This window comes from Olea europaea, chromosome 4 (assembly GCF_002742605.1).
Source record: "Olea europaea var. sylvestris chromosome 4, O_europaea_v1, whole genome shotgun sequence".
Lineage (NCBI taxonomy): Eukaryota > Viridiplantae > Streptophyta > Magnoliopsida > Lamiales > Oleaceae > Olea > Olea europaea.
Window position 1 is genome coordinate 6,483,605 of NC_036240.1, and position 23,609 is coordinate 6,507,213.

At 34.7% G+C, this 23,609-nt stretch overlaps 3 protein-coding genes and 1 long non-coding RNA gene across 6 annotated transcripts; 1 reads left to right on the top strand and 3 right to left on the bottom strand.

Annotated features, from left to right (window-relative positions):
- Positions 1-1,219: 1,219 nt before the first annotated feature.
- On the top strand, positions 1,220-10,608 carry LOC111393421 (protein FAR1-RELATED SEQUENCE 7-like). The gene is made up of 2 exons (XM_023018953.1): positions 1,220-1,610; positions 7,947-10,608. Exon 2 carries the CDS (start codon positions 7,955-7,957, stop codon positions 10,265-10,267), a length of 2,313 nt encoding a protein of 770 aa, XP_022874721.1. The 5' UTR covers positions 1,220-1,610; positions 7,947-7,954; the 3' UTR covers positions 10,268-10,608.
- Positions 10,609-12,040: 1,432 nt separating this feature from the next.
- Positions 12,041-12,524, bottom strand: LOC111393424. The gene is made up of 2 exons (XR_002702414.1): positions 12,459-12,524; positions 12,041-12,268 (listed from the first exon to the last, which is right to left on the bottom strand). It is a non-coding gene; the product is annotated as an uncharacterized LOC111393424 (long non-coding RNA).
- Positions 12,525-13,971: 1,447 nt separating this feature from the next.
- On the bottom strand, positions 13,972-16,273 carry LOC111393423. 2 transcript variants are annotated; one of them, XM_023018957.1, is made up of 4 exons: positions 15,594-16,273; positions 15,009-15,228; positions 14,569-14,614; positions 13,972-14,251 (listed from the first exon to the last, which is right to left on the bottom strand). In XM_023018957.1, exons 1-4 carry the CDS (start codon positions 15,718-15,720, stop codon positions 14,141-14,143), a joined length of 504 nt encoding a protein of 167 aa, XP_022874725.1. In that variant the 5' UTR covers positions 15,721-16,273; the 3' UTR covers positions 13,972-14,140. The 2 variants fall into 2 exon arrangements, with proteins under 2 accessions (XP_022874725.1, XP_022874724.1); XM_023018956.1 differs by lacking the exon at positions 14,569-14,614 and adding an exon at positions 14,819-14,864 and having other exon boundaries at positions 15,594-16,269.
- Positions 16,274-16,913: 640 nt separating this feature from the next.
- Positions 16,914-22,770, bottom strand: LOC111393422 (glutamine synthetase leaf isozyme, chloroplastic-like). Of its 2 annotated transcripts, none has more exons than XM_023018954.1 (14): positions 22,555-22,770; positions 20,656-20,923; positions 20,407-20,446; positions 20,210-20,313; positions 20,078-20,126; positions 19,845-19,951; positions 19,621-19,708; positions 19,285-19,413; positions 19,116-19,190; positions 18,659-18,712; positions 18,534-18,571; positions 18,237-18,396; positions 18,084-18,144; positions 16,914-17,392 (listed from the first exon to the last, which is right to left on the bottom strand). In XM_023018954.1, exons 2-14 carry the CDS (start codon positions 20,907-20,909, stop codon positions 17,253-17,255), a joined length of 1,299 nt encoding a protein of 432 aa, XP_022874722.1. In that variant the 5' UTR covers positions 20,910-20,923; positions 22,555-22,770; the 3' UTR covers positions 16,914-17,252. The 2 variants fall into 2 exon arrangements, with proteins under 2 accessions (XP_022874722.1, XP_022874723.1); XM_023018955.1 differs by lacking the exon at positions 22,555-22,770 and adding an exon at positions 22,477-22,530.
- Positions 22,771-23,609: the final 839 nt, after the last annotated feature.

The following is a 23,609-nucleotide window of genomic DNA, read 5'->3' on the forward strand; positions in this document are numbered from 1 at the left end:
CATCTATTTCTTCCCATTTTCAAGGAAAAGATATCTCACATGCAAAATAATTAAATTTACTTAAAATACAATTAAGTCTGCTACCCAATTGAGGACCACACCACATTCGACTCTCGTCGAGTAGTATTGCCTCACCAGATGTATGGAGAGCCTTGCCAGCGATCGTTAGACGATGATCCCATGCTTCTGACCCAAGGACATTGTTTGAAGGCACAACCAAACCTAAAGGTTTGCCCCAAGGCGATCAACAATCTAGTTGAGCGACGTTAATCCCACCACAACCCTTAGCTCATCAAACTATTGACCGAAGGAACAAATGATGAATTAAATGCCTTTAGATGACCATAGGTCATTTGCTCCAAACACCTATTATGAAGGTAGAAGGGTCTCCGCGAGATCTTTTCAAAATGGGCAAAAATCTATTAACATCATTGTACGTAGCTATACACATATCCCTAATTAAGAGAGTTTGGGAGATAATATGGTATTTCTAAGACAATGGACCACTTTTATTTGTCACACAACAATTACTAAAGATACAAGATTAATATATGTCACATACTCCAATAGAGTGGATGACTCGACGAGAGTCCAAATCAACTAGTACAGCAGTCTTTAAAGTTAGAAAATACCCGAATCTCAAATTCTGTATAATTATAAGTGCACAAGCAAAATGTATGCAATATCTAAAAACTTGAAAAAAAAATTCGTCAATTTATTTCACCCTCACTCAATTTTCAGACTTGAGAGTCGAAGTGCAATTGACCATCAAACCATCCCTGATACGGTAACCTTGCATTATATGATCTCATAATATGCATGTAAGGCATAAGTAGATGAAAAGGTAACGCAAATTTATTAACAATTGTATCGCACATAATTGGAAGTCAGCGAATTCAAATAACTCAAAAGGATTTGGGATTGAAAATACAAATAATAGCTGTTAATTTTAGGAAGGTAATGTGTGAGAATGACTCAAGTATCTCTATGTTTCTTGTAATTAGAAATATGAAGTTGGTTAGACCCCTTATTGCATCCTCATTAAGTTGAAAATTCGATAAGTATGAAGTTGGTTAGACCCCTTATTCTAATTTATGAACTTAGTCGATAGAAAGCAACCCGTCACCATCTGAAGTGATCTCATTGACTCTACCTTAAACAATTTATTTACCCTGCAACGGACGGGCCCCCATTACATCACCATATAAAAACTCTCTCCATGAATGCTCTCTCTTTCAGCCTCTCTCTCTCTCTCTCTCTCTAACACATCGATAAAAAGCGCACCGTACTGGAATTCCACCTCAGCTCCACCCCACACACCCGAGGGACTCGGAAATCGACGCCCCCTTCAGCCATGACTGCAGTGAATCAGTAAATTTAAAGAAAAAGGAAAACCAGATTTTCGTTTCTGATCCATTTTAAACGTGGAAATGATCAGATATACATATATTTTTTTCAGTTTAAAGTGTAATTTATTTGAGTGGACCGCGTGAATCAGTCGATTTTACGGCTCAATGTATGAAATTTCTCTGTGACCCACCTGAATTTAGAATAATTCTGAGGTCAGAAAAACTCCCAATTGGATTTTCAGCTACTGCGATATGCAAAAGGTAAAACCCTAATTAGTCTTTCGTAATCTTTAATCCATTCGTTTTCTTATTATTATTATTATTTTGTTGAATGTGTATTTTTTTTTTTCTGGGTTTCACGTTGAATTTGATTTTGTGTGGAATGGATAATAATTATTGTTGGGTAAAATGGATGATTTGTGTGTGTATATTTATCAATCAAATAACATAAATATAATTTAACAATAATATAAATATAAAAAGAGAAGAGTTAGAAATGCAAGCCCTAGGAGTTGCATCAATTGCCTCCCCTCCGTTCTTTTGACACTACACATCTTCAAGATAAAATTCATGTTGCTCACAGCTGATTCTCCTCCTACGGACAAGACCATAGGGAGATAATTGAACAAACCTCTCAACGAGTTACCAAAATAGTCCAGTATAAAATTGTAGACAAAATAATATTTCAAGTTGTTGTATTCTAGTTCTATTTTTCAATAAGATATAAAACCATTAAAATATAAGTTATAATATGAATTATGATGTTTTTAATTGGTGTTAAGACTGATTATTAAATCAAAAAATAAAAAATAGATGGTTTAAATATTGAAAGGTTAAAACTTTATTTTCATGTTACAATAATCCCTTACAAGTTTTAAATTTTCAAAATAGATAAATATATAATATAATATAATAGTGACAACATAATACTTTGTAATAGGTGTATGCATCTTTTGGACTTGAACATCACTTAGTGAAGATAATTTCCATCTGAGGAAGCTATAATGGACTAAACCTTGAATTAGGTCCCTTTAGCCAACTTCATTTGTTCTACGTACAGTATCAATTTAGGCTAAATTCATTGCGGATGGCGCTGTTAATTGTCATACGCTATAATCTTGATTCTAGTAAGAGTCTCAATGGAGTAGCCTAATCCAATAGCTACTACGGCCTCGTGACAACTCTTACATAGATGAGTCCTCTAAGGGTGCATGTGACCCACACCTCTCGAGAATTCTCATCTCAATACTCATTCAGGATTAAACCTTTCCTGACATCACATTATTACTAGCACTACCACCGTAGGGATGAACACAAATAATATAGTGTTATTTCGAGTCACGTAGTACAGGTTGTTTCCACTACATTGAACCTTCTTTATGGAATCTCCAATCACAAGGGTTGGGTTACTCCCGGAGGTCTATGATCCTCGGATTCAAATACGGGTATCGGGCGGGTATGTATCTAAATGTCGGATCTTTTATTTTCTAAAATATAGGATACATAGACATGGCTAAAAAGAGTCCAAATTTTGGACACGAATCCGTGAATACGTCTTTCAAGCTTCAATTTTTTTTACTAGCATAAGATGTCATTTTGAATAGACCAAAATCAATTGTTCACAAAAAAAGAAATGAGTATTGAATAAGGGGTCTTAATAAAATAGAATTTTGGGGTTTAGTTTTTAATTATGAGAGGATTGGTTGCAATGTGTACTTAGTGGAGTACCTAGTAGCACTTTATGAAACTTATTTTCATTTTATACAAACAAAATTCTAAACCATCAATGAATTTTCGATATTCCTTTTTATTTTTCATCAAACGAATGGCATCTTCTTCTAGAAATCCTAGCTATTCTTAGCAACGATTTGATAGACGGCTCATTGGGATAGATGTAGATGAACAATACCCCCTCTAGAAATGAAAATATAGTCTATCGTGTAATTTCCACCTTTCGTGAAATTAGGCAAGTAAAATGAATTTCGTCTTATGTCTTATGTATATAATCAAAGAGAGAGAGAAGAAAAAAAGAAGAAAAGGGAAAGAAAAAAGAAAGAAAGAAGAAGAAGGGGCAATCTTGCGCTGTCGCCTTTCAACATCTTCTCGGAGGCGGCACCAAGTTTATTGAGAGCAAAAATGAGAAAGAAAAGGGAAAAAAAGAAGAAAACAAAGAAGAAGCAAAAATAATGAAATGAAGAAAACGAAGAAGAATAAAAAATAATGAAGCGTTAGATTGAAACTTGGAGGATCCGACATATATCTCATACTCATACCCGTGTCGTGTAGTGTCTAACATGGGTATTCCGACCATTTCAATGAGTCCGAGCATCAAAGCCGGAGGTGACTCCCTTATAGGCTTAAACCCATCCCCTTGATGATTTATGTATGTCCATACTATAATTTATTTCATGTCCCTCTTGGACAGTAATTTGGTAATATCAATTTGCATAGCTCTTCTTCTCCACTTGCAAATTTGCATGTCATCTAAAAACTTTCCAAATATTATCGCATATTTAATTATAATATTTGGTAATACTATCACACCGGTCATGTTCAATTATGCAGAAAACCTCTACGATAAAATAAAAATCACACTTTTGAATCTCTTACTTCTCATAATTGTATTACAAAAAAGAATGTGTTTATTAGAGGTCTTCACTGGAATTAGAACGCTAAATTTTCACATGTCATCAAGAGTTTAATGACTACTTTGCATCTTCAATTAATACATACATATATTATATAACACAAATTTTATATACGATACAGTCATTCGTTAACACAAACACCTACACGGCTACACCATCTCTTCAAATTAAATATTCATGAACATTAAATAATTTAATCAAGGTTTTTGAATTTTATTAAATTTGAAATTTAAGCTCCAAAGCTGAAAATTTAAATGAATGAAAACTGAGAATTACAATTTAATTTTTAAAGTTAAAAACTTATTGTTTTTATAAGCATGTTTGGTACAGACTAAAATCCGATTTTAATATGAGTCAAAGTTAAACAATTAATATGAACCACATCTTTCATAGGCACAACGTTTCAACTACACATTTCAAAATTTTAATAACAATCTACAAAAAAAATCTAATTTTAACCCTACAAAATATCCTCTATGTTACACTTAAGATGTAAATAAAATTATGCAGATTAGTCGTGAAATTATACCTCTTTTAAAATATTAAATAAGCGCATTTTACCAATTTAGTAAATAAGATATTTATAAGTTGTCTCAATTGCAGCCAAATGTTTGTGCCCTTTGAGCCACGGATTTGTGCTGAGTACTCACATAAGTTCTGACCAAGTATGAGATTTATTGCCATAAATTACAGCTAGACTCATAGCTTAGAACCTTGGATAACGCAGGAAGTTCACTGCATTTGATAAGATATCCCATATGGTGAACTCTATACTTTTTATTTATGTTCAAATGGAAACTATATATAGATATTAACATTAATCAAATTATGTACCTCTCTGGATGTCAAAGCAACTTAACTACCGCTGCATCTAAATTAAACAACTGCAGATATTAAATCTTGTGGAAGAGAAATTGGGATAGGTGCAAGAGAAACACAACATAGCATTATTATTATTATTATTATTATTATTATTTAATCATCAAATAATCTGTCCCTCATAGGTAGAAAGGCAGATTTGCCCAAAAAATGAATAAACGAGGGATGCCAATTTTCTATACTAATGAGATATCTCCTTTACAATAAATACACCTATATAGTGAGAGGAACACCGTGTTAATCAATGAATAATATCAAACATTGAAATGTTTTGCCATTACCCTCTATCATTTCATCCATAATTAAAAAATGGCATAATATATTCAAATTAGAGGCTCAGAAAATGGAACAATAATTTTGTCGAATTTCAATTTCACTTAAAAAAGAATTATTCCAAGTAAAAATACTCTAGTAAACATCTAATTAGATATATGCTTAATTTTTCTCTTCCCATAGAGAGAGAGAGAGAGTGTGTGTGTGTGTGTGTGTGTTATTTAGGCATCTGTCACATCCATATTGATTAAAATATATTTTTTACCTTTAAACATAAACCATGAACAAAGATGAGAGGATTTTGTTGGTGCCTCCAAAAGAGATACTAGTATTTTATCGTAAGAGAGATTCATGGAAATTTTTTTCTTTCAACTAGAAACATGCTTTTATGTCATTAGATCATTATTTCTCTCTCACACTCTACCACTGTAAGATAAATATGGAAGCTAAAGGAAAAGACTATTAACATTAAGTACATCAGGAAACTAAATCCAAATGTATCAAAGAAGAAAGATACATTTATTGACTAGATCACACTTACAATTTATCTAAGAGAAAAGTTTATTTATACACAAAGCACACATTAATCAAGCAGCACATGAAACACTTCATCGTTTAAATATTACCATAAAATCATCTAAACACAAATCATGCAACACAACTTTAGATTTTTAGGAAAATGGGTGATTTGTGTGTAGATATTTATCAACTAACATAATCAATTAAATGAGATAAACATAATTCAATAATAATATAAACATAAAAAGAGAGGAGTTAAAAATGCAAACCTTAGGGAGTCACGTCAAAGACCCTGGCGTAAAGTTGTGTTGCCTTCTCTTCGTGCAGGTTCTTTCGACACTACACGATTCCAAGATAAAATCCATGATGCTCACTGGTGGTTTTCCTTCAATGGGCACAGTCATAGAGAGATAAATGAATGAGCCTCTCATCAAGTTGCCAAGATAGTATATTATAAAATTGTCAAGAAAATAATATTTCAAGTTATTGTATTCTAGTTCTATTTTTCAATGAGATATAACCAGATTTTATAGGTGAATTTCAACCCCCAGAATTAAACCATTGAAATATAAGTTATAATATGAATTACGATGTTTTTAATTTGTGTTAAATCTGATTATTAAATCAAAAAAAGAAAATTAAATGGCTTAGATATTGGAAGGTTAAAACTTTATTTTTATATTACAACAATTTTTGTGGAAGCTGACAAATTGGGTTTGCTCTTTTTGTTTGATTGAAGACTGAAATCCAGGATTCCATATAACTCATTTTACTTTGTGAAAAATCCATACTTTTTGCTCCATTTTTCAATTTTTTTATTTTTGGCTGGCACATGTATGGTTATTCTGATATAATTTGCAGATCTGTTCATTTATTAATTTTGAGTTTTCTTTCTCTTCCTATATAATTCAAAGTTTGGTTTTGGTTTCCTTCTTGTATTGATGGGTGTTGCAACAACGAGCAACGTAAATTCCGACTTTGTCGTTGGGGGTGCAACTAATATATGCATGGATTAGTTGATAAAGTACACTATATAAATGAAAAAGGGTTTACTTGAGGGAAAAGGAGAGAGTTTTAATGGTTGTTTTAGGCGTGGAAAGCTTCTGTTTGGTATTTTAAGTTGCGGGATGAACTGGACAGGGTTCCAAGTTACCCACCCTTTTTCTTTGGCGTTTTGTGAGCTATTTTATTGGGGTTGCTTTTTGATTGCTAACAAATGGCACATTTGGTGCAACTGTAATAAATAATATATAGGAGTGTAAAAAACTCCCAGCATATAAAATAGCAAGTGTATTGATATGTAGACGCATTTAAGCTACACATCACCTTGCACAATCTATTGCCAATTCAAACAGCAAGTTAACAGATTGGCTATGTTTATGAATAATCATATGGTTAAGGATGCAACTGAAACAGGGGATAAAATGTAATTAATCCAAGGTTAAAGTTGTAAAATGTATTTAATTCTTTCAAATTAAGTTGAAACTTTGTTTTTGATGACTAACAAACAAGTTAAGGCATGTAAAATCTTAGCTTAGCTGGTCTAGAGTCAAGGTTTAATAACTTAATTTCTGTGTGTACTATGTCTGTCAATCGTGATGTCCAAATGAGCTAGATACGTCTATAAAAATGTGCTGAAGCGAAGCTTATCTGTGTTTTGAATTTTTGATTCTAGTGTTCCTATTAGGTAGTTTATAACGGACTCCTAAATTTATTTGAGTAGGATTAACTGTCAAAAGCTGCTTATAAATCAAATTAAACACTATGATTTATTTTCTATAAGATATATTTTTTCTTTGTTCCTTTTGGTATTTATATCGTTAAAAATTTTTGCTCCCCATTTTACACATGCACGTAATTAATTTCCTGATTCTACACGAACAAACGCCATTGTGACCTCTACAAGAGTCTTTCTTTCATGTAAAGGTTGGAATTTTGATATGCACTCTTGTCAAGTTGATGTACAAAGATGTAGCTGGTCTCCTGCTTCCTTGCGTATGTTCAGAACTAGCATTATTGTATGGCACTTACTGAGGATAAAATGCTGGAATGCACTTATATGTCTTATATCAAACTTTATGTGGTACCATTTATGCGCTTCAGATCTTTTTAGCTTTAATTTTTACTTCTTTATGAGTTAAAGCCGCCGTTCCCATCTTTGCCACAAAATATTCTAAAGTGAGTAAAGACAGATTAAACCCTATATCAGCTATTCTTTGCTGTAGATTGTAAATAACTAGCTTCATTTTTTTTGACCTTTTTTATGTGTGTGCTGCAGATACTGACATGAATAGAGAGGAGTTCAGAAATATTATGTCTGTGAGGACGAAACCAGCAAGTCTAGCGACTGGAAAAAGCAATGGCCATTGTGAAGATGAAGGGGAATCCAAGATGGAACCACATGTGGGGTTAGAGTTTGACTCGGCAGAAGAGGCCCAAGAGTTTTACAGTGACTATGCAACCCAAGTGGGGTTCAAAATTAGGATTGGTCAGCTGTATAGATCCAGAGTTGATGGCGATGTTATTTGTAGGAAATTTGTTTGTTCAAAGGAGGGATTTCAGACAAACGCAAGAACTGGCTGTCCTGCTTTCATAAGAGTGCAAAAAGTTGATTCTGGGAAGTGGGTTTTGGCCAATATAAAAAAGGAACATAACCATGAACTTGAAGTCCCTGGAGAAATTTGTCCACCCAAGATTCAGAGAAAAAGTTTTCCTACTCCTAGATCATCAGCTGGTGGGGCAAGTAGGACAGGAATCAGATCGCACGAGGAGGATGGTCTAACTGGTGTTGTCGACACTAAACGTCTCAAAAAGGAAGACATGGGAGGAATTGCAGTACCTAGAGGTGAACCATACAAGGGTCTCGAATTTAGTTCTGCTGATGAAGCATACAAATTCTACTACACATATGCAGCCATTACAGGATTTAAAGTCAGGATCGGTCAGTTATTCCGCTCCAAACATGATGGATCAATTACATCCCGAAGATTTGTGTGCTCCAAGGAAGGGCATCAGCACCCTTCAAGAGTAGGTTGTGGAGCATACATGAGAATACAAAGACAAGAATCGGGAAGGTGGGTGGTCGATCGTCTTCAAAAGGATCACAATCATGAATTTGACAGTCCCACAGATCCTAGTAGAAGAGTGACACTTGCATCAAAGGGGTATAGAGAGGAAGGAAGCAGTGGGTTGGAAAATTTGGATTTAGTTGAAACAAATGGAGGCCTTAGCCTTGTCAAGCGAGTGCGAGAAAGTAATATTGGTAGTGAGTGGTATAGTATGCTTCTTGAGTATTTTCAATCTCGGCAAGCAGAGGATACGGGATTTTTTTACGCGGTGGAAATGCATGATGGTAAAGGCATGAATCTTTTCTGGGCTGATGCATGGTCTAGATTTTCCTGCACTCAGTTTGGAGACGCGATTGTGTTTGATACAACATACAGGAGAGGTAATTATTTTGTGCCATTTGCTTCTTTTATTGGGGTTAATCATCATAGGCAATCGGTACTTCTTGGCTGTGCTCTAATTGCTGACGAATCGGAAGAGTCATTTACTTGGATATTTCAGGCATGGCTTAGGGCAATGTCGGGGCGCCACCCTGTGTCTATAATAGCCGATCAGGACAAGGCCATTCAAAATTCAATTGCACAAGTTTTTCGGGGGTCACACCATCGGTTTTCTGCATGGCAAATTCTGAACAAAGAACAGGAGAACCTGGGCGCATTACTCTCAATGAATGCCAAGTTCAAATATGAGTATGAAACTTGTATTTTTCAGACCCAGACCGCTAATGAATTCGATTCGGCGTGGAATGTGCTTATGAACAAATATAACTTGAGAGAGAATGCTTGGTTAAGGGAGATGTACAGAATGCGTAAAAGTTGGGTTCCCCTGCACATAAGGGGCATATTCTTTGCTGGCATTCCTGTGGATGGAAGCTTGAAATCATATTTCAGTCCTCTATTGACAGCCCAAACACCTCTCAAAGAATTTGTTGTATTGTATGAAAAAGCTCTTGAACAACGCCGTGAAGAGGAAAGGAAGGAGGATTTGAATTCGTTTAATATACAAGCAGTTTTGCATACAAAAGACCCCATAGAAGAACAGTGTAGAAGGCTTTACACCATCACAATGTTTAAAGTATTTCAGAAAGAGCTTTTAGAATGCTATAGCTATGTTGGAACAAAAATAAATGTCGAAGGAGCCATTAGTAGATATCTGGTACAGAAGTGCGGAAATGGAGATGAGAGGAATACGGTTGCCTTTAATGCATCCAATCTTAATATCAGTTGTAGTTGTAAAATGTTTGAGTTCGAAGGTGTTCTTTGCAGGCACGCTTTGAAAGTATTCCAAATAATGAACATAAGGGAGCTTCCATCTCGATATATCTTGCATCGATGGACCAAAAATGCGAGATATGGTATACTCCGAGATGCTCATTCAGCAGGCGGTTCTGAAGATTTCAAGCCCCTGATGTTTTGGAGTTTAAGAGAAGAATCCCTTAATTTCATCGAGGCAGGAGCAGCATCTTTAGAAAGATACAAAATTGCCGTCGAGATCATGCAGGAGGGTAGAAGAAGTCTCTGCTGGCAAACTTAGTAAATTTCTAAGCTGCAGGTCAGAGATATTTTCTTCCTTCCATATTTCATCTTGATTCTCTAGTCTGAACTTTGTAATTCCTCCCTTGCCTAGTTTTAGTGGGTTTTCAGCCATGTGACTAAATAGAAACTCTTTTCCGTGAAGTACTTAGAGTTGTACTATGGCTCTATTTGTAGTTTACCTGTTTCATATCACTGTCAAGCAGTGCTTGAATGAAGAAGTGAATTTTGTTCCAAAATGTAATTGCCCACCTGCATTTACGTGTCTTGTTCTTAGAGTAATCTTATTGATTTGGCATTCATGTACGAGGTTTTTTTTATTGACTTTTCTTCTACATACTACTTATATCTTTGTTTGAATGTTTAAAGGAAAACGGCGAGTTCATCTGATTTTGTCAATAAGTTTGTATTTTAAAGAACACGTACAAGAAAGCCTTGAAACTGCTGATATTATTTCCTATTTAAGTAGAAAAATCGTCGAGGTAGCTCGACTCTTATTCAAAACGAAAGAACTGATAGATGAAGATAGAATGATATCCTGGTTGATTGATGTAGTTGCTAGTCCTTTTCTTTTTTCATTTCATCGAGATTGCATATGTACCAAACCCTGGGTACAAGATCGAAAGAATGCATTGGATGGATGCTCGGCGCTTTGAGAAGGAAGCACGCTTTCAAAGGAGAAAATGTCCCTTTTTGCTGTGTACTATTTTCCCCAACCAATTATCCCTGTAGCAAGTTGTCCGTAATGCTTAAAATGAAGCCAACTAATCTCTTACATTTCATTATAGTTGCATAATTAGTCCCCAATGATGAAAGTTGCCCAAATATTCGATATATGGAAACGCAATCATCATAAAAGCATTTATGACTTCGAAGTTGAGAAGCAAAATTAGTCCCCAACGATGAAAGTTGCCCAAATATTCGATATATGGAAACGCAATCATCATAAAAGCATTTATGACTTCCAAGTTGAGAAGCAAAATCTAGCTTCACAAGTCGATTTAACAGTAGTTTGGATTAATTTCAACATTGAGACTGGTGACTTAATTCATTTTCAAAGGTTGGAGAATAACTCGATATTAAACCATCGGTTAAGCGATGACTTGCCATCAAGATCAGGTTTTCCTCTGAATCCTTTGATTGTTCTACTTCACTTTGCACATACTACTAATAAAAAATATTTTGGACAATTCCTATTTTTGCTCCCTTGTGCTCTTTGGTGAAGATCACTTCCTATTGCCTTCATTATCTAGGCAACAAGGGATCGCTATTTCACATAACTTCATGTTTGTTTTGATATACATGTATTTTCCCTCTTGTTTTAGATTATTTTCGAGTAGGGGCTGTTTATTGGCATGGGTTTGTCCAGTTGATGATTGGCCAATGAAAGAAGAAAGTAATTGTTCTTCAAGTTCATCCTTTGTTGGTAGAAGTGAAATAAGAATGGAAAATGACCACGCTTTGTACATTTAACTGCCAATTCTTGAATCATTGAGGCACCTTGTAAGGAAGTCTAGAGGAATAATGGAAAGACTAAGAAATCTTAGACCAGACAATTCGTCGACCTTCCTTATATATATATCAACATATTATAGTTTGGATTGTGTTTCCCACCTTGAAGGTAAAGTTTCAAGAACTGGTGAGAGAACAAGAAAAGTGAGATATTAATTGATACAACCTGCGAGCAATAAATCTTTTTGAGGTCCCAAAAAATTTCATCCTGTTAATTTCCAAAACAACGGAAGAACAATTGAAAAGATGGGGAATGAGGGAATAAAAGGCGACTAACGGGCATCAAAACTTGAATAGATTACCAAAGTATGAAGCCAGAATAGCAGCAGTACAATTATCAAACAAAAATGTATTTGGACAAAGTGGTAGCACCTATAAGACCAACAAGGCAAGAGAAAGAAATAATGTTTGGCATTGGCATAGATGGACCGGCCGACAAGAAAATTTTGTGAGCATTGCAGTCTCCTCGAAAACCTCTAACAATCATCGCCTGCAATGCACAAAAATGAAGGGCTTATGTTATATGGTCCAACAGTAAATGAAACATACTTCCAAACACACGTTTGGTTACTTGGTAAAACACAGTGTAGTCTACTGTAAAGACAAACTTAAGAAGTGGGATATACAAGAAAGTAGATGAAAAAAAAGAAATTATCAACTTTGAGGGAAAAATATGTAACTGAGAAATCTGCTCGGCGTGGTTATAGATGTTCTTAAAGATCCGACGTATGTATGTGAAGAAAACTTAGAACATTTCTTTCTTCTTCACCAATGTTGCAAAACATAAAAGAAAATTTTCATTCCATTTGTCTTCAATTACTTTCTTCCTTGCAAGATCAAAATGGTGAATTACATTGTGCTGTTCTTCCACATTCTTCTCACAATGAAATACAGGCAAGTCACTAATTTATCAATCACATCACATAACAGGGTCATTTTACCAATTTAAACGTGGAAAAAAATAAAAAATAAAAAAACAGCCAAAAAAAAAGTGCTTAATAAAACTGCTTGGGTAATGGAAAAACGAAATGATATAAAAGATATATAGGGATAGAGTATCTTATTCTAACTTTCTATTAGAGCTTCTTCTTTTGCTTAAATCGAACATCTCAATAATTTGTCCATAAAATCAAAATTTGCAAACAAATTCGAAGATTGCTGCACTGAGGTTTTTCCTTATAATTTCCAATAATTATCAGAAAATAGATATCTTCCTCCAATTTTATTCTGTGAATAAGATTAGAGTTTGCAGCCCTGAACTATACCTTTCCATTTTCTCAAACAATTATATACTAATATTACATTGACTTCCACTCAATACACAATTCTGAAATCCAAAAGAATCAACTTTTCCAGCCCGATTACTTACATATATATAACATGAGCAAGAAAATTGGATTGATCCACAGAAAATCAGCCATTAAGCTTCATAAATTGCCTTTTCCCAGTTAAAAATAAAAATAAAAATAATAAATTCGGCATCAAACCCAACAATGAGCAGAGGTCAACCATGAATTAAGAAAATTCATCATTGAAAAAATAAAATGATAAAATTAACAGAAGCAAAAGTAAAATACCAACTTAATTCTGGGATCGACGGAGTGCAAGAAAGTGGTGGGAGAGGATATGTACTGGGCAATGGGGCTGGAGGTTGCCCCAGATATCAATTTAAATACTTTCTCTGCTGCAAAAAGATTTCTGGGTACCCATTTTTCCCAATTTTTTTTGCCCCCAATTGCTTCACTGTTACTATCTGCAGTACACTTGACATTGATTCTTGGTTTCTTGCAATAGTACAGCCGATAGTTCAAGATTTTAGTTGGGGTGAAGGACCTGAATATGCAGAGAGGACGGGGTGTAAGTCGAGGTTTGGTGTGCGTGTAGAGTAGGTTTGGGTACATGGATGACCCTGAGTGTAGGGGTCGGGTCGGGGAAGGAAGTTGCAGAACGAAGGATCTGTTTTTCTTTTCACCCTCACAAGTAACCTGACTTCTTTTCGAGTGGTTGTGAATGCGCCATCCGTCAATAATTTTGTCGAAACTATAAATTATTGGACAAAATAAATTTTATTTTCAAAAAAATTTCGTTTCTTGAGATTCTTTTCTTCCCTTCAGTTAATAGTCGAATTCTGTTTTATCTCATGATTTAAGCGTGGGTGTGTAAATTGAGCCGACAAAACTTTGGAGGTGAAAATTCATCAAACACAATATTATTTCAAAGTAATTCACGCACAAATACAACCTTAAAAAATCAAAAAAGAACCATTCCCACCCGGACTGTGATTGGGCGACCTCTCTTATATTAGAAAAGTAGGAACCATTGCAACATCCATTTACAAGATAATCTTAAATGTTTGATCAAATTAATAGTATTCGTCTGCTGTTCCAACTGCATTGTCAAGACCAACACGGACAGCAGCAATGCAGAATAACTGAGTTCCACTCACACATATCAACAGGGTCTCCAAGGTCCTCTGTAAAACAACATTATAAGAAATAATTAGTATTGTTATTAACAAAAAAATTTCCCGTTAGTTAAGAGCTTAATATTTAGACGATGTAGGTCAACATCACAAGGCTCTAGCAAGCAATCAAACTATTCGATACTACGTTCTGTTTTATTTTTACATAGAAGTAAAATATAGGAGAGTTTTCATATGGTTTGGACAATATCGAGTAGGTTTAACTAGTTGTTAGAGGGTGTATTCAACGTAGAATTTATATCTATAAATTAATAGTTCAGATTTTTTTTATTTTTTTATTTTTAGACGAGATGATTGAACATGCTTACCAAGTTTGATCCAGTCCAGCCTATATCAATCTCTTTGCATGCTAACCTGCAGCATACACACAATTGTTATGGATATGCAATGGTCTCTCTCCTTAAGCATATCTTGTCCTCTTCAGCCCAATGGACAATATCGAGTAGGTTTAACTAGTTGTTAGAGGGTGTATTCAACGTAGAATTTATATCTATAAATTAATAGTTCAGATTTATTTATTTTTATTTTTTTTTAGACGAGATGATTGAACACGCTTACCAAGTTTGATCCAGTCCAGCCTATATCAATCTCTTTGCATGCTAACCTGCAGCATACACACAATTGTTATGGATATGCAATGGTCTCTCTCCTTAAGCATATCTTGTCCTCTTCAGCCCAGTCTACCAAATATATCGTAAAACAAAAGCCCCGAAATGCCAAAATAACCAATAATGATATATAATTTTACCCCATTGCAAGCAGCGTAAGTAACCAAGTAACCAAAGAAGATGCAGCAGCAGCATGTAGATTTGGGGTATCCCATTGAAGCACATTATTGATTCCAGAAACTGAGGTGGTGAAGCCCACGACCCCAGCTAAGAGCGACATAATTACAACATAACCAGTAGCCATATTTCCAAATGGATAGTATATTGGAAAAATTCGAGCTGGGAGAGGTAGGACAGATGCTGCAAGAAATTTTGGCAAATTAATGATGTAAGAGAACTGGAAATCTTGTTTGTGATGTCGAACAACATTCTCAAATGGTGTAATCGATAAAAACTAAAAAGTGTCAGGATATGTGAAGCCTATCTATGTCGTCCATTTATCCTCCTAATTTGGATCCACCAAGTTTTAAGAGTTTTATTGGGCGTTCATATCATTGTAATAGATCGTCTTATTTTATATTATAGTGAAAAATTTTGTGGTAACAAGTGGTCATGTTTCTCATACTGCGGTGAACCACTATAAATATTTGTGTTCTGTATGTGCAGTTATGTTTTTTGTTTCACGCTTATTACTCTCGAATTGGGATTAAGACTTAAACTTGTACCTGTTTTGTGCGTTTTTTCGATTCCATGATTTACAGCCCATGCTGCAATGGCAGTGATGATGAAGTAGAGAATGACATTGAGTATTAAAAGAGCAACTGCTGCTGATCTCCCTGCTCCAAAAGCCATGGCCTGCCAATTCTAGCTTTGCAGAAAATTTTGATTTTATTTATGCCCTTCCTTAATTCAAGAAAGATATATATATATATACAAGAAAAATGGTTCCATTCTTTACCCATAAAACTTAGTTTTCTTCAAGAATTATCTATCTTTTCTCTTACTTTTGATTTAAAAATTTAGTATCTTCAGTTCAAAGAAATGGCTGGAATTCCTTGGTTTTGTTCAGAGTTTAGCCTCATAAAGGAGAAAAGAATATATCCTGCCTTTCGAATTGAACAGTTTACAGATGTAGTGGATGGCCTTTTAATTTGTGTACACTAAGAATAAACTTTAGCTTCTTATAAAACAAAAACAAAAACAAAAACAAAAAATTAAATTTTCTTCCCGATCAATTTGTGAGTCATTTGTATGAATTATGTTTTCTCATTACCTTTTATTTATTGTTAAATGTGCTGGAATATTTGCAGTAACTAGATTCTTTAACAACCACAATGTCATATTATTTTGGTCTACCCTTACATTGTTAAACTATGTTTTATCTAAAAGCTAAAATTTGTTAGACAAAATTGTTAATTTAATTGACTTTAATGCATAACGTGTTTCCTTCCTTGAAGTCAAATTTATTTTTTATTTAATGCTCGATATGTGGACCATTTTATATGAGCAGCAGCAGCAAAACTTAAATTCAAGTATTTTGTTTGCTCTAATACTATATTGAACTACTCGTCGACAAGACAGGATGGTGCAAGGATAGATCCCCCATCCTGCCCTACTAGAGATCCCTAGGAGTCGAGACATTAAATATCCCATTTATTACCCTATTACTTGTTCATTTAACTAGGATTATATTTTTATTTTTTTAATATACTATCTAAATTGTAGGAAAAAAATAAAATTGTAGTCCGACAGGAACTATGTTCCCCGTCATCGTTTCAACCCTGCTCCAAAAGGCGGGGACAAATAATTTCGCCATCCCTGCAGCCATCCATAATTTAAGCACTCAAATAAGAACACATTATTTATTTATATTTAGTTTTCAACACCACCTCGCATGCACGTCTAATTCATTTTTGTCAAGAGCATGATAAGAGTACAATACAAGATCTTTACCTACTTTAATTCCACATCGAACAACTTGATCTGAACTTGAGTTGTTAAGCAGCACACTGCACACATTTATTTAAAATTTAAGACATTCTTGATTAAAGAAGAGTTTATTGAATGAATAGTACAGAACTGAATTATCCTGTTAAACCTGCAACAATAGATAAATCAAAGTCTTCAGAGCAATGCAATGAAAATGGCAAAACCAAAATAGCATGAAACTTATCCAAGACTTTCATGAATGCTAAAAATTCATACTAGTCTAATGTTCAAGGGACCATCTTTTAATATCAAGTGTGGCCATTGCTAATTTTAGGTTCCTTATTTACAAAAGATTTCTTGAAAGGGGGTCGATAAAAAGGGATGTGCTTCTGTGCCTGCGAACTCAACAGCACCACGTAATTCCCTTCAAGCACAGGTACCTTAACATCAATGGCTTACACCTTCAACGACAGCTTCTGGGCAGCAAGGGCTTCAGCTTCTAGTGTTGGTTCCCACAATAAAGTAGTTTCGGCAAGTAATGAAGTCACGACATAGGGATCCATGTTTGAAGCTGGACGCCTATCTTCCAGGTAACCTAGCACGAAAGATAATCACCATGATAAGCAAGGATAGTTGCCCAGAGAACTCATGAAGAAATGGTTTAAGTAAATAAATTTAACATCTCTCTAACCATTTTTTAAGGCAAGGTGATTCTACCAGAGCATACAAAGATCCTGGTTTGAATCTATTGTAGCCCATTTATGAAGATTGTGCACGTATTATGAGTTCAATGAAAAATAAATAAATCTCCTCTCTAAAAGCTTAAGCTTTAGATGAGGTAGTTAAACAAGAAGTTTGGTCTTTTTCACTTTTCACAGTTAACAGGATTGAAGAACGGATTATCAGTGGTGCGATAGTTGGATCTAAGAACAGTGAAAGTTTAATTTTCTTGATTTTGCTTGTTAATAAGTCTACTCCTCTTTGTCAAAATTAATGTATCACGGAGTATTGTATGATCTTTGATTCTAATGGTGAGCATGTGGAAGCTTGATGAACACATTATTACATGGACCAAGTTTCATATAGAGAATTGGACTGGGCAAGACAATATGTAGGATTTTAACTTCTTTTTCTTTTATGATATTGTCAGTGCTGTCCAGTCCAACCCACCAAAAGAAGCCATAGACGACTCTATTATTAAATAAATAAGGAAATGGGAGAAAATTTGGCACCAGATATTGGGAGATATGGAGAGAACAATTCAGAATGTTTGTAATCAAGATTACCTTTGCCCTCCTTCTCAGTGTCACGACCCACACGGATTGAGCAACCACGATTAGCAACTCCCTGCAAGTTTGGCAAAGATATATTAGTAGGAAGCCAAAAAATATAAGTTTTTATCTTACTGAAGATGCTCAACTTAGAACTAGTTAGCATACCCATGAAAATGTGTCGATACTTGCAGTTTCATGCTTTCCTGTCAACCGTCTCTCATTTCCTTCTCCATAAGCACTGATATGCTCTTTGTGGCGAAGAGAGAGATTCAAAATTGCTTTCTTTATCACTTCAAATCCTCCTTCTTCTCTCATACTCTTTGTGCTGCAAATTCAAGTAATTATCCATAAATTATTGCATCTTAGTGCAAATTGCAAGCATATCTTGAAGTTGTTGTAAACTTGCATACTAGAACACATTAAACATATTTTTGACCGAATATCAAAAAAATAATTGAATACCTGTAATTGGTGTGGCATCCAGCGCCATTCCAGTCACCCTGGAATTTCCAGTATACGAGTAGATTAGACTTTTCCATATTTACACACCAAGAAAAATAAATTTATCAGAATGAAGTCTACAGTACCTCTATTGGTTTTGGATCAAGTGAGAGAACAACTCCAGCTTGTTCAGTAATTCTCTGATTAAGATATTTAAATTCACAAAAACATCAGAAATGTATTCATGTAGATCTTCTGTCTCAACTCAGATGACAAGTTAATTCAATCAGAAAAAAAAATGCCACAGGAGCTATCATTCACTTTGGCATGTCTGGTAACTTGGTCTGAACAGTACAAGTTATGCGCGGAGGGGGGAGGGGGGGAATAGTTATATCGTCAATCCTATCTTGTACTGCAAATTGTACATGCCCTTAAGTTTTATGATAAGAATGACCTACATTTTGTTCATGTCGATATATAAGTAGAAGGGAGCCTCTAGGTATTTCAAGTTACTCAAATAAAATTGTGGATCAGAGATGCTGTATAGGGTTCTCCTCTCAGAAACAAGATCTTTAAATTGTACTTGAACTTACAAAAAATTACCTCAAGGAGGTACCTAGCACACCAGATGTGATCTCCAGCTTCAATTCCAACACTGGGACCAACTTGAAATTCCCACTACAGAAAGCATCAAACAGGTCATCAATGGTATTTTAGAGGATTGCAACTGATGTTCATGTCCATTCAAGAAAGAAGAGTCAAAGAAAGAGACCTGTCCTGGCATGACCTCTCCATTGGTGCCACTAATATTAATTCCAGCATATAAGCAAGCTTTGTAGTGAGCATCGGATATGTCACGACCAAATGACTTATCCGCCCCAGCCCCACAGTAGTAGGGGCCCTAAACATTCCCCAAACAAGTAAAATGGTCAAATAATTGGTCATTCATCATTATAACTTGTAAAATGTATGTCCATTTAGTAGATTTAAGCAACATTCTATTTATCTATAAGCATAATATCTTCCTTCCAAAATCAGAAGAAAAGGATGTAAGCAACAAAATTTTAAATGAATATTAACATTTTCCGAACTGCATAAATGTTATTACCTGAGGACCAGGGTAGCCTCCAACAGGCCAACCTAGTGGCCATTTCACATTTGTTTGGAGCAAGGTGTACTCTTGCTCAATACCATACCTTATTCAAGTTGAAATAAAATATTAGAAAATAATATCCAGCTTCTTTTTTAAGCATTCAAGTCTGTTTTGAGATGTGGGGGAAAAAGTTTTGTAGGACAGAAAAAAATCAAAATAAATTCACGAGGATAGATTACCATGGGACTTCAGCAACAACTTTCGAGTCACGAAAAATCTGAGCAGCTTTATGGCGCTTGTTGGTTGGAATTGGCTCGCCTTGTGGTGTATATGCATCACATATGACCTGTTTCATGATACATATTTATTGCATTTGAGAAGCACACCTTGAGTTCATGTATGAGCACATCTCAGTGAAATTCAATAGTACTAGAGCAAAATGAAACACCGACGGCCAACTGGATACACTTACCAAGATGTTATTACCACCACGGAATGGATCTTTGAAGATTGCTTGGGGGCTGAAGAACAAATTCAAATATATTTAGGTCGAAAGGAGAAGTAACTTATAAACGTGGACGACATCATGTGCCCATGATCTTACTATAGGATAACTTCACTGTCTTCTCCAGGTGCCTGTCCTGTACTAGATCCATCGTAGTTCCACTTCGGAAGCTCAGAAGGGTGTACAACTGGCTTTGAGATAGTCTGGAAATTAGAAAAAGAAAATATTATATGAGAACAGATGCATTATTATTACCAACACATTGCAGATAACAGAAACAAATCATCAGTGTCTACCCTTGATTTACTACGAACGTCAATTCCAGATCCTCCAATCCTGTCACGGATACAGCAAAAAAATGGTCAGGATGCACAAGCAAGACCAGTAAAGAATTATTCATCAACAAAATTTTTTCATGGTGGAATATTTAACTTTTCAGTAAATTGTTTATTTGCTTACCTTAAAATACGTATATACAAACAAGAAAAGATGTTGAACATGTGGAATTTAACATTCATTGTGGAACTTTTGAAACGAATACATACCAAATATATTCAGCAATGATCTTATCAGTGTATGGAGTTACATCCAAATTTAGCAGCTGTTCTACACGGTTGATAGTGCCATTTTGAGACTGGAGTGCACACACTTTAAATCTTCCCGAGCTTTTAACTGAACCTTTCTTGTTTTGTTTCATAACAAGAGAGCTCCATGTCTTTGTCATCAATGGGTGTGCATCTGTACAGTTCTTTGCAATTCGCATCTGCCATTGTGCAGAAGGAGCCAAGATCTGTGCCATTTTCACCCTCCCTCCTGATAAGTCAAAAATAGTGTGAATAAGAAACTTCAATTTCATGAAGCAAATATTATAATGCTACACAAAGATGGAATCAATTGCATCCCAATGTAACATCATAACATTGGATCGTGTTTACCACATTGGACATGAAGAAGAATTATTTAGTAGATCCTGTCTATTGTAACTTTGCGTTTAAAAAAGGCACGATATTTATAAAAAGAAAATCATTCAAAGAACAAGATATGAAGGAGCAAACAAGATCAATCAATCAATCGTGGCAACAAATCTGATAAGCTATACAATATCTTGTCTTGATCCTCTTATGCTGATCTTTTATTTACTTTAATTGGTTAGAATGTTAAGAGTCTCTCATCGTGCACATAATCTAAATGAAGCCTTCAGCCACCACAAGACACTAACGCTCAACTATATTGTCAAATTAGGTTGATATATTACCTTTTCATTGTCATTGCATATTATTCTTAACCAGCATCTACAAGCTGTCAAGATTACATACTTGAAAGTGAAAAGATTTCATTGTGATTAAAAATTACAATTTACAAAAAATGGAATTGACCAGAATATTGTTTTTAAGTGTTAATCAGTTGATTTGAAAAGTATCTAGAATTTATTTTTGTAAAGGGAGAAAATTGCAGCCACGATCCAAAACCTTTCATTTTATCGCAAACTTTACCCAAACCATTAGTTTGTGTTATCCACAGTCCCAAAACATTTCATTTTGTTGCAGCACGAGGACAAATGGAGGGCTCCATTCATTTGACTATTAGTTGATCCCAAAAAATATTTTTGAACACATTATTAACCATTTCAACAAGGATAAAATAATTTTCCCCACATTTCATAAAATGTAAAGTTACCATTTTACCCTTATTGAAATGATTAATAATGTGGTCAAAATTATTTTTTGAGGCCAACTAACGGTCAATCCCATCCATTTGTTCTTGTACTACAACAAAATGAAAGATTTGGATCTATGGGGGTAACAAACTAAACATTCAAGTCTACGACAAAATGAAAGGTTTGGACCGTGATTGCAATTATCCCTTTTGTCAATTCACACTATCCACTAGGAAGTGATGATTCAAGACGGCGTATAAATGGGACAGGTCGTCCCCTTAGCAGAGATCCTGAAGGCCTCCATCCCAGCCCTTAAAAAGGCCCACGTGCACTTGCCTCTCCGTATGAGCAGGCCAATGCGCCACACAACCCACCTTTATACCTCTTAAACTCAAATGAGTAAACAGTTGAGTGTGCAGAAGATATTCACACACTGAATGGCCAATAAGTCCTTAAATCAAACTAAAATCCTCACTCACCCAGCAAGTTTCAATAAAGAAATTAAAGCCCTAACAGTGAAAAAAGTCAAAAGACCATCCAAACGGATTGAGTTCATACAAGTGCACAGCAAATATAAAGGTCAAAAGATACGAAAATAACAGCAATAAGTAATACATTGATATGCTAAGTGCACATTTCGCAACTTAAAATAAATTTGACTCAGATTTCAAACATAACAAACGAATACAAGATTTAATCAAGCTCCTACCAAAATCGCTAAAGAAGGCACTTTTTTCCTCTTTATTGAAATCAAAAGGCACAAAATGAATGAAAAAGAAGTACCCACCTGATAACTGCAGGATAACGTTTGGAAGAACAACTACAAAAACTGGAGTGAACTAGATGGAGAGAGAATGAGATAGAGAAAGGCAAGTGGATGCAATCTTCACACAGCGTTATAAAGAAATAAAAATAGTCCAATGAAAAGTTACACTGTCCTTTCCTTACTAGATAGGGGCGGGTATTCGAGTGGAGGAAAATAGTCTTTGGGCTCTTTGAGGTCACCAACAAAAGCTGCCATTATAAAACAATTCAAGATAAGGGTTTCTCTGCATTCGTATAAAAATACAGACAAGAACAAGAAGAATTAAATTCCTAAACCTTCATAAACTTTTATAAAAATTCACAAAAATTTTAATTTTAATCCTTACCAAATATAGAGCATGTTTGGTATGGATTTTAATCCAATTAACATCAATTTTTTGATCGTTGTTATACTATTTCAATCGTCATTTTTGAATTTTTCTCTTACAGATAGAACCCACATTATTTGTAAAGGTCAAAAAATTAATTAACAAAATTCCTTCCAAACAAGCACATAGACGAAGGAATCAACATTGTTATTACAATGCTAATTCAAACTATGTTTTCATCATTTATTAGTCCCCGTTTGACAATCATTATTTAGAGAAAATAGAGTTTTGAATAGTGATTTTTGGGAAAATGTTTAGTTAACAACTTGAAAAAAAGCTTTGGGTAAATACTTTATTATGTAAATGTGTTGTTAAAAACGAATATGTAGAAAAAAGAGTTTAAAAATAATGATTATCAAACATAGGCTTAATTGTAGTTATTTAACATGGGTCAAACTTAAAACTTGCAAATTAACACATGTTTGATATCCTTAAAATTTTAAAAATATTGTTTTGAATAGTAATTTTTTGAAGAACATGTAATTAAAAAATTTGAGTCTATGTAAATAATATTTTATTATATGAATGTGTGGCCGAAAATTAGTATGAAAAATTAATTAAAGTAAAGGATATCGAATGAGGACTTAACCCCAAACCCAATCCCCACGCCCACCCCCACGCCTCCCCTCTCCTCTTCATAATCGTTAAT